This window comes from Candoia aspera, chromosome 9 (assembly GCF_035149785.1).
Source record: "Candoia aspera isolate rCanAsp1 chromosome 9, rCanAsp1.hap2, whole genome shotgun sequence".
Lineage (NCBI taxonomy): Eukaryota > Metazoa > Chordata > Lepidosauria > Squamata > Boidae > Candoia > Candoia aspera.
Genome location: NC_086161.1, coordinates 21638796 through 21654841, shown reverse-complemented (window position 1 = coordinate 21654841; position 16046 = coordinate 21638796). Strand labels below are relative to the sequence as shown.

General features: G+C 44.4%; 1 protein-coding gene across 1 annotated transcript in view; it reads left to right on the top strand.

The window, feature by feature from the left end:
* The window catches only part of LOC134502859 (uncharacterized), an 87015-nt gene that overhangs the window by 68114 nt on the left and 2855 nt on the right, over positions 1-16046 (top strand). Inside the window, exon 9 of the mRNA XM_063311379.1 lies at positions 6492-6627. Coding sequence (XP_063167449.1) covers positions 6492-6627 — 136 coding nt within the window. The remainder of the gene's footprint in view (positions 1-6491; positions 6628-16046) is intronic.

Genomic DNA, 16046 nt, shown 5'->3' with positions numbered 1-16046 from the left:
AGGGTTTAGATCTCCCCAAACGTTCGTCTGGAACTTCCAGGTTCTCCCCATTTCAATCTCACGTGAAGCACCATTTTCTAGCTCCTGTGCTGGGGAGATTCACAGGCCACCTGGGCATTAGGAACTTGGCCACGTTTGTACAGAGGAGGCTCAGCGTGTTTGTTCTGAATGCAACAGAGGTGCAGATGAACAGGAGACATCCAACGTTAGGCTGTCACATCCCAAACAGCTGTGTGATCCTCCAAAGCTACGTAAAATCTGTTTTTTCTTGCAAGTTTATCTTATTTTTATCTTCTTGGAGACTCAGGCTGCTGCTCTGCCGCAGTTTTGGAAATCGATGCTAAAGTCAGGCCTGTCTCACAATCCAGGAATCAGGATATACAGCCCAGAGAGCTACCTGGAGCGAGTCCTGGAGCAGCAATTGCCTGGCATCTCCCATTTGGGGCCCCATTCAGATTCAGAGAGCAGGAAACTGGCCAGAGCCTATTGTAAACTTTTCCCGGTGAAAGCCCCACTCAAAAGGGGTGTCCACTCACCCACCAACATGAGGTCTGAGGGACACGCTCTTGAAGACACAGTGAGCCTGGGCCTCCTGTGCTCCCACAAGAGTTCTCCCTGGTGAGGAGCGTGTGGGCGCGAGCATCAGGGCCTTGGGTTCATCCAGCAGATGGGAAAGTAGACAAGAGATGAAGGGATCCTTTAATGGCTTTGTCAGGGCAGGAAGAGATTTTCTTCTCTTCCCGTTTCCTCCTCTGGTTTCAGAAAAGTGGCTTCTCTTTCACTGCAAGAGCTATGGGAGAACGGGCATGTTTACCAGATTTGATTTTTCTGGCTTCCGTTCACTATGGGGCCATCAGTCTTGTAGAGAGTGAAGAACACAAGCAATAAACATTTGGAAAGTAGCAGCTGATGCCAGCTGGAGAAAGTATTAGACTCAGCCATTCAATCAGTTCAGCTCAGAACCATCCATGTGGATCATGAGTTAGCTTCCATAAAACCTAAAACGTCTTGGACAAATTTGCAGCAGGATTTAGGAGCAGCTTAGAATATTCACCGTTGTATCCAACCTGCTAATCCAGCCTTCTCTGTTACCAGGGTTAGCTTACAGTGGAGGAAGGAGCCTTCAGATTGGTGGTTTGTGGCTTTTTAAGAGTGGTTGTAGAGGAGAGGGACAGTGGTACCCAAAATGAGGCCACCGTAGAACAACATCCCCAAGGGGGCATCATGCCACGTCTCCATCTGCAGAAGAAGGCGAGTCCATGTCAGAAGGGAAAAGTTATGCGTTTTGACTGTTGCTTGTTCCCCAAGGACAATTCCTGATAGCTCTCAGTGATACATTACTGTCCTTGATTCCTTCCCATAATTTATCATTTGGGGGGAAAAAAATGACTGCAGTATCACAGGATGTGAGAGTTTCCATTCTCTGTTGTTCAGCTTTTTCCTCCAGGACGACCCAATCCTGTCTGGGTGTGTTGGGTTACGACTTCCAGTGTTTTCAACCAAATATGGGAGTTAAATTGCACATCCATATCAAACCAATACAGGTATCCTACAAGGTGCTCTGTTGAAGGGCAGCATATTGTATGCATAAAGTATATTTGTCAGTAGCATACTTTAGGGTATTTTCTGAGTTTTTTCTCCTATTAATTTTTTTTTACTAGAACACTTCTAAAAAAAAAATTAGCTAATGAAAGGCAAAGTAATGCAGGCTAGATGTATAGAGGATCAAGAAGAGCAGGAAAGAAGTCTTCCTTCATATATAATAATGGGAGTGTGGTAGTTAAACTGTTGTCATGAAAACAGGGGTGTTACACATGTTTGTTTTCATCCACACAAGTTTGAAAAATATGGATGACCCAGCTAGATTTGGATATTGTAACGTAAGTTTACAGCAACATTATATTGGTTTTGTATTGAATCAGTCTTCCCAACTCTGGTGCCTTCCAAATGTGTTGGGTCTTCAGCTCCTGGCCACAATTGTCAGCAAATAGGGAAGATGCACCAGATTTGCGATGGTGTGTTTAAAGATCTCTTGCTCCTCTGGTTTTCTTTTTTTGGAAGGGAAGCAGGAAGTAATCCATGGAGCCCAAACTTTCTAATGTGCCTAATTTTTCTTCCTCTACCTCCTCCTCTTCCTTTCTAACCAATGAATGGAAAAGTAGCAAGCGACAAAGCAAAAGCCTGTCTTGTGCGTGACTGGTATTTTTCAAAATATAAGTGCTGTGTGCTATGCTTTGTCTACTCTCTGGTCTATGAGTTTTTCAGCAACCATTGTGAGGGAATGCTCATAACATGCTCTCAAAATGCCAAATGTGTCCAGTGACCCTGAACGGCCCAGGATTACTGCACTAAACTATAATGCGGTTTTGACTTAGAATGTTGTGTATTGGCTAATTGGAGCTCAGTCAGTACATTATTGTTAAACAAGCCATGAGTCAGGGATTGGCACCACATTTCCCTTTTGAGTTGGGGCATCTGTGTCCCCTCTTCCACACACACACACACCCTTTAAGAATGTCCTCACTACTGTCTGATTGTCAAATCTTATGAGATTTTTCACCCTGGATGAAAACTCTCGATTTTGGCATTCTGGCACAAGATCCATTGAGTTCTTGGGGTGATATTGGTGATATCTAATGAGGCAATCATCTCAGGAAAGATGAAATGATGTTTGTATATTTGAGTGGGAGTTATTTATGTAGAATCATGCAGTGACACCTGAACCAAGGGTGTCTGCCAAAGAGGGGGAGCCAAAAAAGTCAAGATGGTGGCCACGACTGAAGCCCCACCCCTTTTTTACATGCTGTAGTGATCCACACCATCAGATAGCAGAAGGTTAAGATGGTCTTGATGTGGTTTCCCCCTGCTCCTGCAAGGGGGTTAGTCCAAACAGCGGGGGAGCCCCCTCGGTGCACAAATCATCATTTTGTAGGATGGCTTGTCTCTTGTGATGCACATACCAACTTCATTTCCAGCATTTTTATTTACCCAGAAATGTTGTGAATAAATGAGGGATGCTTCTCTCCATCTCTCTGTTGTCTGAGGAAGGGAGTGTATCTTGTCAGTCTAACTCAGTGTTTCTCGACCTTGGCGACTTTAAGATGGGTGGACTTCAGCTCCCAGAATTCCCCAGCCAGCTATTCTGGCTGGGGAATTGTGGGAGTTGAAGTCCACCCATCTTAAAGTCGCCAGGTGGAGAAAAACTGATCTAACTCTTCCACCCCTTTTCCTGTTCAGCTCCTTTGCAGTTCAGGGCAGATAAAGGCTCTTTTGTCTGGGCCTCCCAGTCTGCCCCACACCCTCCATTTTCCTTCCAGATCCCCAGCGGCTTTTTGCTGCTCCTACGCCACACCCCATCCCAGCCGAAGCACCTTCAAAATTGCATGGGACAGGGCCCAGCCAGGCGTCAGGTAATTATGAGGTGAGAAAGGGAAAGGGACTGAGACAGGGGGAACCTGTCACCCCGCTCCTGGCTGGAGCAGCCTCCTTCCTTCCCCTTCTCAAAAGTGGCAATTTAAGGAAAATTGCTCAGCTGAGAAGAAAGAAAGCCGGCGAGCAAGCAATCTGCAGATGGCTTGCAAGAAAAGCCGAGGTTTGAGTGAAAGATCGGTTTCTCTCCGACAATTATGTGCAGGGAGGGTTTGAGTTACGTACCTGGGGAGGCCCGCCAGATTATCTGTTTCCACGTGGGGAAGGGGAGGGATGGAGAAACAGACCCTCAGGCCTCCAGAATTTGGGTGGGAGTCTTCTGCTTCCATACACCTCCCCGTGACATCCTGGGGCTTAAAAAGCTAAGCTGATTAAGTTTCGGTTCAGCTCCTGCTTGAGATGAAACCTGGCAAAGAGAGTTTTGCAGGGTTCCTTCTGGAGCTGTGGGGCAACCAAGCCCTCCCCATCAATCTGACTCCTGGGATTCTCCCCTCCCCACAGCTAAGATGCTATGCCAACTTGGTGCCCCCACCGGCATTCATTTCCCCACCCCAGTTGCTCCAAGGGGCAGCTTTGCCACTCCCACACTATGGCCAGCGAGAAGCAAATGCAGCGAGGGAAGAAGCTGGTTGCTGCATTTCTGCTGCCCCATTGGCAGCTGGGCGAACTGCCAACTCAGACATCGTACCGTGGGAGGCTATGAAATTGCTACCCTGGCTTGTTCCTCAAGCAGTTAAATCAGTGAGCCAAGGATTTGGGCCAGTGACTAACGCCCAGGGCTCTTAGGCAGAGCAGCCCCAGTTTTCACAAGAGCTGTTATGGCCTTGAACAAGAGAGCTCCTAGCCTGATCCTTCTTTCATCAGCCTGAGAGCAGCACCTCAGTTCCTTTTGGCCTGCCCTGATGGGAGATGTCTTCACTTCTGATTTTCATGTTTGGCACTGGAAAGAGTTATAAGCAGCCCTAGGCAAACTTGGTTTGTACATCTTCAAAATACAGTGAACAGCTTCTGTCCTAGGCTCCTGAACCATGGTGCTGCTGAGGTCAACAGGCTGAGCAAGTTGCACCTTAGAAAGTTCCCTGAAATGGGAACTTCATTACGCTTCATGTTATGTATCAACGTATAAATAACATATGTTATTCACGCTGAAGTCTCTGTGATTCCACAACGAGGTATGTGCGAGGGGAGAGAGTAATCCGGCTGTCACTTGCCACTTAAGTGGTTTCATTTTAACCACTTGATGCATTACCCTCTTAAGAAAGGAATATGACAGAGGGAAGCATTGCAGGACCACTGGATGAACGAAGAGATGGTTTACCTGTCTTATATTTCCTTGGTTTCGCTCAGCTGGTATTACAATTGCTTCCATGCTTCATTAGGAAAGCAGAGTTGTAGTAGAGAGGAAATGGGCCCTGGGGAAGCGACGGAGGCACCATTCCTTGGCAGAACATTGGCTGAATGCAAAAAGCCCACGTCTGTTCCATAACTATTTCAAAAACAATCTCTACCTAGGGTGGGGAGAAACCCCCATCTAGGAGAATGGAGGATCTGCAACCTACCATCTATGTTCTTTTGCCCTGACTGAGGAGTCACAGCTGCCAAAATATATATTACATGTGTATTATTGAAGTTTTAGTGATTTAGAATAATGTATGATTTATCACAGATATTATAATATCTGTAAAACACCTAAAGTCCCCTAGGATAGAGGCAGCAGATAAATGGTGTAAATAAATACATCCGGAAAATCATGTTGTGGGCACTTCTCTAGAGTAACCTCTGGAGGAAGGGTGAGCCTATTCATACAGTGGCTGCCACAACTGATATGACCATTTTATAGAATATCACTTACTTACTTACTTACTTACTTACTTACTTACTTACTTACTTACTTATCTATCCCGCCTTCATTATTTTTATAAATAACTCAAGGCGGTGAACATCCCTAATACTCCTTCCTCCTCCTATTTTCCCCACAACAGCAACCCTGTGAGGTGGATTGGGCTGAGAGAGCGACTGGTCCAAGGTCACCAGCCAGCTTTCATGCCTAAGGCAGGACTAGAACTTTCAGCCTCCTGGATTCTAGCCCGTTGCCTTAACCACTAGATAAAAACCTTCTCTGCCTGCTGCTGATTTTTTAGACAGGTGCCCATAATTCCGAAGAAGAAATTAGGTAGCAGTCATCCATCAGACTGATAGGGCCCATAGGCAATTTGGGGGGGGGGAGTGATGTTGAAGGACAATTTGTTTTGCATTCTGCTAACTTCTTATTTTGTTGTAAATGAAATGATGTTTCTGAAAATAAGAAAAGTTACATGGGTTAGGGAGCCTAGCAGGTACCAAGAAACAACTGGTGTTTTGAGGCGCCATGTTGGGACCTTAGTCATAGACCATATTGCATAGGAACATCAAGAGTCTGGCTTGGTGTAATTTGACATCCAGAACTGTAAACCCAGCACATCTTTGAACAAAGTTTGGGGAAGTTAGGTATTACTTATCTGCCTGGGTCATACAACATTCCTAAGCTACTTGGTTGTCTTGGTGTGTGGCACAAAGTTCAACCACCATGGTGTTTAAGCAGTGTTTATGACTTAGCCTTAAATAAATCATGGGATTAATGCAAGGGATGAACTCAGCCATGATCTTCAAATCAAAACACATCCCCCAGAAATGAAAGCTTTGGTTGGCAGTCCGTTCAGATTGATACAGCAGACCTGCTGATCATCATCCCAATTGACTTGCAGATGCTGACTACCCTGAAACGTGGTCTCTAGAAACACTCTTATTTTCTAAGGCACAATGACTCCTTCCATCAACTTCACTTTTAACTCAAAGCATGATAAGAAATAGCACATTACAGTCAACACTTGGTCCTTCATTAGAGCAACATTTCCATGGTGGTTTGGGGTGGCTCTTTCCTACCATGGAATCTTGGGAAGTGTAACTTTGGGAATGGCAAGGAATATTGACCCCAGAACTCTTATTAGTTCCAGCAACCTGATCACAAGATCTCTTCTTCCCTCTTTTGGTCTACTGATGCCAATCGTTTCTTCTCTTCTTAGCAGACAAAGTCAGCACTGATCTTTGGTGCCCGGAGCTGAAGGACATCACCCAAGCTTTCTACAGTTTCGGAGCCTGTCCTTCCGCCTTGTTCCCTGCTGGACTTTCTCAGCATGAATTCATATCTGAAATCTTAAAGTGAGTTGAGATTTATCTCTGCAGCACCTGCTTGTATTTTGTCCCTCTCTATTTGAGTTGTTAAGAATGCATTATTGCAACACAGAGACTCATTGTATATAGAGAAAAAAGGTATTAGAATGGAGAGAATACATAAATTGAGGCCATGTTGACACAGGTAGGACCAAGGTCTCAGCCAATTCAGTGACTGATGCTAAGCAAGTCTAGGCAAGAATCAGAGACTGTCTGTAAATCTTTTGAGCATACAAATATAATGGTAGGAGAATAAATTGCTGGTTGGATAGATAAAAACAAGTGGGCACATTGCATTCTATTCAGCCTGTCTGGCTCCCTTCTGTTTACTTTATTTCCTTGCAGAGATGGTGAGTCCCTATTTTGTGCGGCTTTCTTTCAGAAGCAGTTGCGTTGCACTTCCAGAGATTGTTTTGTAGGAGGCACTCTAACCGTGAAATCAGGAATGTTCCAGACAAGTATTTTTGGTCATCGGGAATAGTATAAATTAATTCTCATTTTGGAGCTCATCTGTGTTCCTTGCCCAATCCTGAACCATTATAGGGGTGATATAAGAAAGCATCTAAACCATCTTGGTTAGATCCGTTTTATCTTTCACTGTAAGGGCTTGCAGCCAGAGGACCCAATAATTTGCTATCTCTGGAAATGGGAAAAGGGTGGAGTCTGAGGACTGTAAATTGGAAATGTCCACATCGCACACGTTCATTCTGCTTTTGCTTCTGGTTAAATACGTTCCACAGGTTTTTGCAGAACCAGCAAGCTCTAGTCTGCTTTGACTAGAGGCCAGAACAGAACAGTAAATATTTGTGTGCAGGTAATGAGGAGTGATGTTTTCAGGTCTCCCTGAAGCTTTTTTTCTTCTTGTTGTTTATATAGACTCTTAAAAGCAACCAGTCATTCATTTGTTCACTTGAAGAGTTTTACTGACCACCTTTTAGGGCCAAATCCTGATGTATGAATGTACATAAAGGGACCCGTAGAGTTGCTAAGAGGGAAGCGGCTGTGGATCACAGAAGCCATTCATGTTCTTGAGATCTTTTCACACCAGCCTCGTCCAACATGGTGTTCTCCAGATATACTGGGCAACAGGCTGGGAAAAACAGCTAGATTTCCAAGACCTCCTTAAAGTCCTGTAGTGCAAGTAATAAACATTAATTAACCAGAAACCCTCACGCATGTAGGGTCACAGGTCTGAAGTCCTGTTTCAAAAAGCGTTTTGACTCCTGCTTCTATTCTGTTGCAGCCTGTGTGGACTTAGTCGCATGTGGTTGTTGGGAAGGTCTGGAGCATTCTCTACCTTGAGATAACCTCCTTGGATTTTAGCATTTGGAGTCTAGGAAAGGTGGCAGAGAGACGAGGGATCTCATTTAGGGGTTCGGTACTCCAGAGAATGTTGCTGTAAGTTGAAACTCTGAAAACGATTGAGAGCACAAGGCCTCTTAATGCAGAAAAAGCACACTGTCTTGGGCTGTACTCTTGCTTAACTCACTCCCATTGATTTCAATGGAGCTTTCACAGCAGGGCATCCTGAAAGAGAGGGGCTTTCTACATTATTCCTAGAATGGGGTACTTATCTGTAAGTAAAAGCATCATATGACTGGTCAGTATTGCTATTCAGATTGGACACAAATTTGAATATATTGGGATCAGATTTCCTTGAGAAGGTGATGGAACTCTTATATGGAGATGGCCCAACACGTTATAGCTTATTTATGGAAGACTGTAGAAGGAAATTCTCTCAATGGTATAAGGAGGTAGGGAATTTCCCCTTAGCTGAAAGTTTCATCAGCCAAGATAGGTTGGGTAGCAATATTATAATTATGGAGACCACTCTTCCTTAATATGTTCTAAGTTTCTTAGAAACTTAGGTTTACATTAAAACTAAGGTTTACAATAAAAGTGAAGTTAAGAATACCTGACCCCCTATAATCTATGGGTCAGTTTGTTGGGGTTGTCATGAACAAAGGGCTTATTGGTAGTAATAAATAATTGTTGATACAGTTTAATTATGCAATTAATAGTTTTGTTATTTTACTTTTTGTTAGTTCTGGTAAACAGGTGTCTTTTTAAGTTAGTACATAGATACTTCAAAGCAGAGAGCCGAAAAGCATCCTTTAAGAATTGATTCAACTGACTGAACTCCATTGGTGCTGAATTCATTTTAAAAATCATTTTATCTTGTTTTCATTTCCAGTTCTTTCATTCTCTGATGATAAAGTCCAGAGCAGGTGGTCTGTGCTGCGATTCCTGGGTTTAGTTTATATCTGTAGATAATGGTTTACAGCAAAGCTTTTAAAATGAAATGATGCACGCGAGCATAGGAATGCCTCTTTTAAATTCATTGAGTTCACTGTGAACCGAATGCATTATGCAGATCTTTATGCAAAGATTATTTTATTAGTTGACTGTGAAGACTTACACTGATCCAAAGTGGCAATAATCTAGGTGAGCTACTTAAGCCTTATGTATTGCAATGTCTAGGTCAGTAACAGAAAGGAAGGAAATATGTTCTTGATGTCTTGATGGATTCCAAATATTGGGGAATACAGTATATGCATCTTTAACACACAACGTGTTCAGAGACATATTGACATCCTTTGAATTATTAGCCCCAGAGATGGCAATAATAGGACATCTGAGTAAAATAATAATAGGACATTATTCACAATAATAGGACATTTGAGTAAAACCTCCCGCTCCTGAGTTGCATCTCCAGCAGCAAGACAGCTATCACCAACCCTTATTATTGGTTCTGCCTTTTTATCAAAGACAGCATCTACTTCAGAGAATTTCTGTGTGTATGCAGGGATGCTCAGAGGGTACCCCTACAGGTTGCCTGCAAGGAATCCTGGCGTCTGATACAGTGCAGGAGCATCCCAGAAGTGAAACTCTAAAACTGCATTCCTGCAACCAGAAAAATAGGGAGGAAGTTGACTCTTTGTACTTCGTTATAAAAGATTGCACACAAACCCTCCAACTTTGTTCTAAACAGAAACTGAGTGCCTTGCACTCATTCCCTCTCTCATTGTGTCAGGGGTCTGGGTAGAAACAGCAGGTCAGTCCTCTGGGACCTATGGAAGAGGCAACAGACTTTGGGCCCTAGATAAATTTGAAGCAAAGCCTCTCCCTACTTTATAAGGGAATGACATCCCCAAACTTGGTGCATCAGGAGAAAATAATAATAGTGAGAAGAAATGCTATTTCTAGAGTGATCTGTCAGTAAGCACAGGGCAACAGCTTAAAAGGGAGACCCACGAGGGCCTTCAGGCCGAATTCAGGTTTTGCATGAGTTATCAGTGAATGGCCCGAAGATTCAAGCGAGCAATCACTTTCCCAAAGCGCTCAACTTGGAGATGAAAAGCAAAGACACTCTTCGGTTGGCAGCTGGGAATGTTATTTAGCAGCATCCTGACATTTAAGTGTACTGGTGTTCTTGTCTAGCCCAGGCTGGAGAAATACAAGAACGAAACAAGGAATTTCTCTTTCCTGGATCCGATCAAGCAACGCTGTTGAATGCCTTTTGTTGAGACACTGAGAAGAGGGATTCATGGCGAGGAATTGATTTCTTTTCATCTTGTCTTATCTCCCAAGTGCATGGAAGGTGATCAGAGGTTCGAAGGCCACTTGCAGACCCTCAAGGCTTTTAGTACAGCCTGTAGAGCCCACCAGCAGTAGCCACCAGAGGCCAGAGTTTGACCTCTGACATGACATTCAAAGATGAAGCGTGGCCATCAGCCCTCAAAAGACTTGGTCCACCTTTGCCATAGGCCAGGCTGGCAGAGGCTTGAGGCACCCTTTTACCCCTTAACATCTCTGAAGCCACCCCAAAATTAGACCCGGATCCTGCCCATTTATGGAGCACAGTCCTTGAAATGTCACACAAAGGTTGGTGCTAACAGCATTTGGGATGCCTACTTTAAGATGGCGCATCCTTTCTTGGCTGACCCTGAGTTTTGACCCTGTTAAGTGATGTCTGCAAATCTTCCTGTAGCCCTCACAGTAAGAATTTAACCTGAGCCAGTCGTTCTAACCACAAAGCCATGCTGTCATTGTCTGCCCCTTGCAGGGAAAAAGGTAGGTGAACGCTGATCACGATGACTGCATATCCTGTTTAGACAAACACTTCATTGGAGGTGGAGATGCAGTATTGCCTGCAACATGATAGGCCCCGGAAGCACTTTACTGACTTTTGTCTGAGCACGTGTAGATGTGGAGAAGATGGGTCCTGCTCCGAACATTGTACTGTCTAAATTGGACATTTCGAATGGCCTCCTCTGGTTGAGATGGAACAGCCAAGACATTTTCTTCCACAAGCTCTACTAAGCTGCACAGGTACTGTGCAAGGCATAAACATTGGTTTTCAGACTGATAATGATTCAAGTAGCTGTTGTATAAACAACATACAGCTGCGGGCTCCCTCTTTATCAGAGAAGAGACCTGGCTCCTGGCTCCTGCACTATAGGCTTGTGAGATAAAGACACAGATACTCACCACCCTAAGTATACATAGCGATATTGGTCCTCAGTTGAAAATAGTTCACTTGCTGGAATTCTTGTGTCATTACTTACTGGCCTCTTGATAAAGCTAGCTAAAGAGAACTCTGCAATTTGTGCTTGGGAGAAATCACTTTCAGTTCAAGTAGCTACCGAAGGTTAGACGCAAGGGTCCTTGAGGGTGAGTTTGTGCACTGGAGTATGCCCCATGGTGACCATAGCTGTGGGTCCCTAAAGAAGAGTCCTACCTCTCCCAGCTGACCAGGGAGGGTTCATGGGCATTTGAGCCATGAAAAGAGACTTAAATGGAAAGTATGGTTCCACCTTGTGTACATTTGATATTTAAAGTATAGAAAATACAGAAGGGTCAAAGTAGACTGAGTAGACAGTCTGCTGGGTATCACTGAGATCAAGGACTGAACCCAAGTCCCAAAAGAGTACCTAAAATCCAGAATTTGATGTTTAGTGTGATGGTTTTTAGAGGTATTAAAGGAGGACTGTAGGTAGGGGTGGGGTATTTAACTTGATTCTGATTATTGTTTTTTCTGTACTCCCCTCCGGAGCACCAGCAAACACATGGAGATATGGCATCTTCTAGCGTCCCCTGTGAGCCAGTAGAAAGCTTGCCCTTATTACTGTTATATTAGCACGAGGGTGGTTGGGTGACTCTAGGAAACACCGCTGGTGATTAGTAGGGAAATAGCCTTGGCCTCACTCAGTACCAGGGTTTGGGGTTCAGTACTGAGGGTGACTAAAAGGGGTGCTCAAGGTTTGAACAAAGAAGTGGCTACAGGCCAGGATTGTAGGACCAGCACAAGTGCCTTCATCCCCTTCCGTCTGGCATCTCTCAATCTTTCACTTTCATGAGTGGCTGATTCTCAAACATTGTTTGAACCAAAGCGAGCAGTAAATCTTGATGATGGTCCTCAACCCTCAGGGAGATAATGGAGACGTAAATCTTCCTCTTTTAACTCACCTCTTCGGTTTCCAAAGTCTAGCACGGGGAAGAAAACAAAAGCAGTTATCCAGCTAAATAATCCCCCTTCCCTTCTGTTCCTCCCCATCAGGGCCCTAATTAAACAGGCTGAGAAGCAAAGAAGCAAGTAAATTATAGGAGTCTGGAGAGGGAAGATAACAAGTTCATAAAACCAGCCACAAAGGCTGAGTGGAAGGGGGGGTTGCTGGGAGGCTTGTTAGGCAGCGGGTCAGCCGTTTTGAGCCTGATCACATGCAGCCACACGGGGAGGGACGTTGGCTGCTCCGATTGCCTTCTGCCTGTAGTCCAGGAACCTTCCCATCGAGGGGTGGGACTGAGGGGCACGTGTCAGTGCGCTCCTCCTTGTAGAAGGCTGGAGACAAACCATCCTTTTCTGAAGAATTGAATAGCGTAAGGAAGAGTTTTTCACTTCCCAGGAAGTGTACCATAATTTCAGAACCTCAGTGAGGCATTTGCATACTGAGTTGACTTCTGGAGAGCCCACAGGAGGTTTGGCAAGGAGATCATTCTCCATCTAGGCTCTGTTCTAGGGCTTGTGTTCCATTGTCCTCTTGCATGCTATCAGAAAGCAGGAAATAGCAACTGAATTAAAAGAGAGGATTAAAGTAGCTCTAAACCTTTAGGCGCATGAGGTCACAATAGCAGTGGCACTCCTTCCCTAATTAATTAACATAGGGTAGACACGGCTACTGTGTTAGTCGTCCTGAAAGGAATGACTGGCTGCCCTAGGACATCGCGTTGCTGTCCTTTGTTTTACCAAAACTCCATCCTTTTAAGAAGATGGTAAAGCAGACCCCATAACATCTACTGTACCGCTGTGGAGATTAAGCTAGCCGTCCATTAAAAACAGAAGGTCTGATGTTCCTCCATTTCAAATAAATCAAAATATGGAAGAACCAGAAGCAGGCAGTGGTTGAACGATGGTGTTGTGTGGCTGTCCCTAAAATGCAAATGAGTTAAGTCTAACGTTTGCACACTAAGCTCCTAATTTGGGGGATCTGTGAACATCTGACCTGTACGTAGCTTAGACCTTTCAGAATATTGGGGAGATCATCAGGTATTTGATAGAAAGACTAAGAAATGTCTTCTTAGTTGTGGTTGTTCCATCCTCAGTATACACTGTTTTTCATTACCAGCATTGCTTTTATTTGTTTTGGTTTATTTTGCGGGGTATCAAGAGCCAACTGGATGACCAGTCTCCCCTTTGGCCCAGGTATTGAAGCAGACCTCCTATGATCCCTTCCAAACTTTTGACCTCAGGCCCAGCAGGGCACAACCAGGCCACAGATCCCACGATGGCCTCTCCTCCCCATTCTCTCAAAATGGGAGGAATTAAAGGTTGTTCGATTCAGAGCCAGGTGTAGATACCCTTCCCTGGCAGTCAATAGGGTTCCCACCCACAGGATTAATAGACAAGGTTGTTTTATTAAGGCTCTATTGTTGCTCAAACCTGGGCTGTCTGCCAGCTGCCTCTTGCTGTGTGCAGCTTTTGTGGCTCCGATTCCTGTCCTCCCCCACTTGCTAATGCACCTGAACAAGAGTGAATTGAGCTGTTTTTTCCCAACCGCAAAGGCTTCTGAATGATATATTTTGATGTTTTCCTTCCCCTTTCGCTCCTTTTTCTCTTGTTTGCCGGGGTGGGGGGGAGAGGAGTGGGAAATCTCAGGGCCGTTGCCCCCTTAGATGAGCTGCTTGAGAACTGCAGTCCTGTGGTTGACTGAACACGGCACAAGGGCCAGACTCCCTTATCACCTTTCCTCTTACTTAGACGGCCAGAGATAACAGACATTTTTCAGGAGACCATCACAAGATAACATTCTCCACAGCGGAGGAGGCTTTTAACAGGTTGAGCAGAGCACGTTGGTTTGGAACGGAAAATCTGGTGGCATCACAGTCACGTTTTGAGCGTGTTTATTGAGTTATTGGGCCCATGGTACTTGGTGGAATTCAACTGAACAGAAAGATAGTGGCTTATCGTGGCTTAGGATGAGCAAAACCAAATGTAAACAATAACATTTGTGTTAACTGGTTTCAGAATTTTATTTTCCTGTAGCTTGCATTTCCATGCTATCTGCAGGGGAAGAGAAGCCCCCCTTCCCACCCCCCCACCCCCCCACACATACATTTTAAATGCCCTTTTAGCATGCAGGCTGACAGAACAATTTATTCCTCTGTAACCCAAGAATATTTTCTGGATTCAGAAGCGCAAAACTTTAAGGGAAACCTTAAGGACTTATTACTCAGTACCTGATGCCTGTATGTTTAAGTCTCTCCATTTATATACATGCAAAATCAATTGATCAAGCCCTAGAACAAGCAGGCTCAACGGAATATATTAACCTGCCTTCAGGGGCACCTGCAGGGTCTGTGTGTCAAAAAAGATGGCAGATGCTCCTGGGGCTGCCATTTTGACTTTTTTTGTTTTTATTCCACCCCCACTCCTGCAGACACCTCTGCCTGCCTCCACTTTTGATGACATTTCTTTCTCGTGTCAGTAAGAGAGGGGGTGAGAGGTTTTTTGGGAACACAGTGCCAAAGTTGAGAATTGCCCTGCACCAGAAGTCTCACTAGGCAGCAACATTGCTGTCTTTTAGTTCCCAGACTAAAATACTTTTATACTTTCTGGAATTTTAAAGATGGATCACTTCATGTTTCAGCTCCTACTGCAGCAGAGGACATTGTCTTTATTGTATTGCACACACCTTTTGGGTCCCAAACCCTCCAAAACATTCACCCTGATCTGCAATTGTCCTCATCACAGGAAGCTTCTAAGTCAGTGTTTCTTAACCTTCCATGGCATGCTGGCCATGGAATTCTGGGAGTTGAAGTCCACCCATCTTCAAGTTCCCAAGGTTGAGAAATGTTCTAAGTGATGGCATCTGAGTTGGTGCTCCTCCTTCTGACCAGTAGAAGGGCATTTAGAACAAAAGGCTAACCCAGGTTTAGGGTTAAGTGGGGTATGTGAATCTGGTCCACGAGAGGAAATATCACCAAAGCCAACCCTTTTCCTCCATTATCCTGTCCTGTTCCAGAATGAGAGGAAACCAGAATAATGGAGATGAGTGTTGGGAGAAGCCTGGGATGGAAAGATAGACAAGTAGACCAGATTCCCACATTCTTGCCTAGGCTTCCCAGATCATGTATCTTCATGTGTATTAGACTATCATTAAATCATTGATCATTCCCCACCAACATAGTTGCTTGTGAATTATGGAATTATAATAGTCCAACTCATTTGGAGAGCCTTGTCAGGGAAGTAGGAGCTTCTGTTGGGAGAGGGTCAAAAATGTTAAGAAGGTGGGATGACATTGCATTGCATATAAAAAAGGGGCCCAACTTTGATCACATGTGGTGGCCACCATCTGGACTTTTTTGACCCCATCCTCCGCACAGAAGCCAAGATTATTTTAGGCAGTAGAGGGTTTAGAAATGTAGTACATCTTGATTTAAGCCTTGTGTGTGAAAACAGCTATGCTTTGGTAAAAATCAAAGATAAATACAGGGCTTGGGGGTATGAGTTTTCCTAGATGGTATAAAAACCATGCTTGTTTTGATTAAAATTCTAGCGCAGAGCATGGCAAGGGTTAAAAGTGTGGTATTGAGGAATGAAGGAGCTTTCTTTCACTGTGATTAAATTACTCTGTCTTCAATGTAGGTCAGATTTTTGAGCTGAAAGCCTGTTTTAAAAGGCCTTTTGAAATCACTTTTAGTTATGAAAAAGGGGAAGAAATAAATAAAAGAGAAGAAAGGAAAAAGCGGGGGGGGGGAGAATTCCCATCTGATTCCCCGTCTTCCGTTTCAGCCCAAAGCAATTCGAGACAGCTGAGAAGCCGAGCCTTGAAATTGGTAGGTTCCTAAATAGGAATTTGCAGGAGGGGAGCTGAGAGCTGGGAGCCCCCTCCCCGGGTTAGATTAGC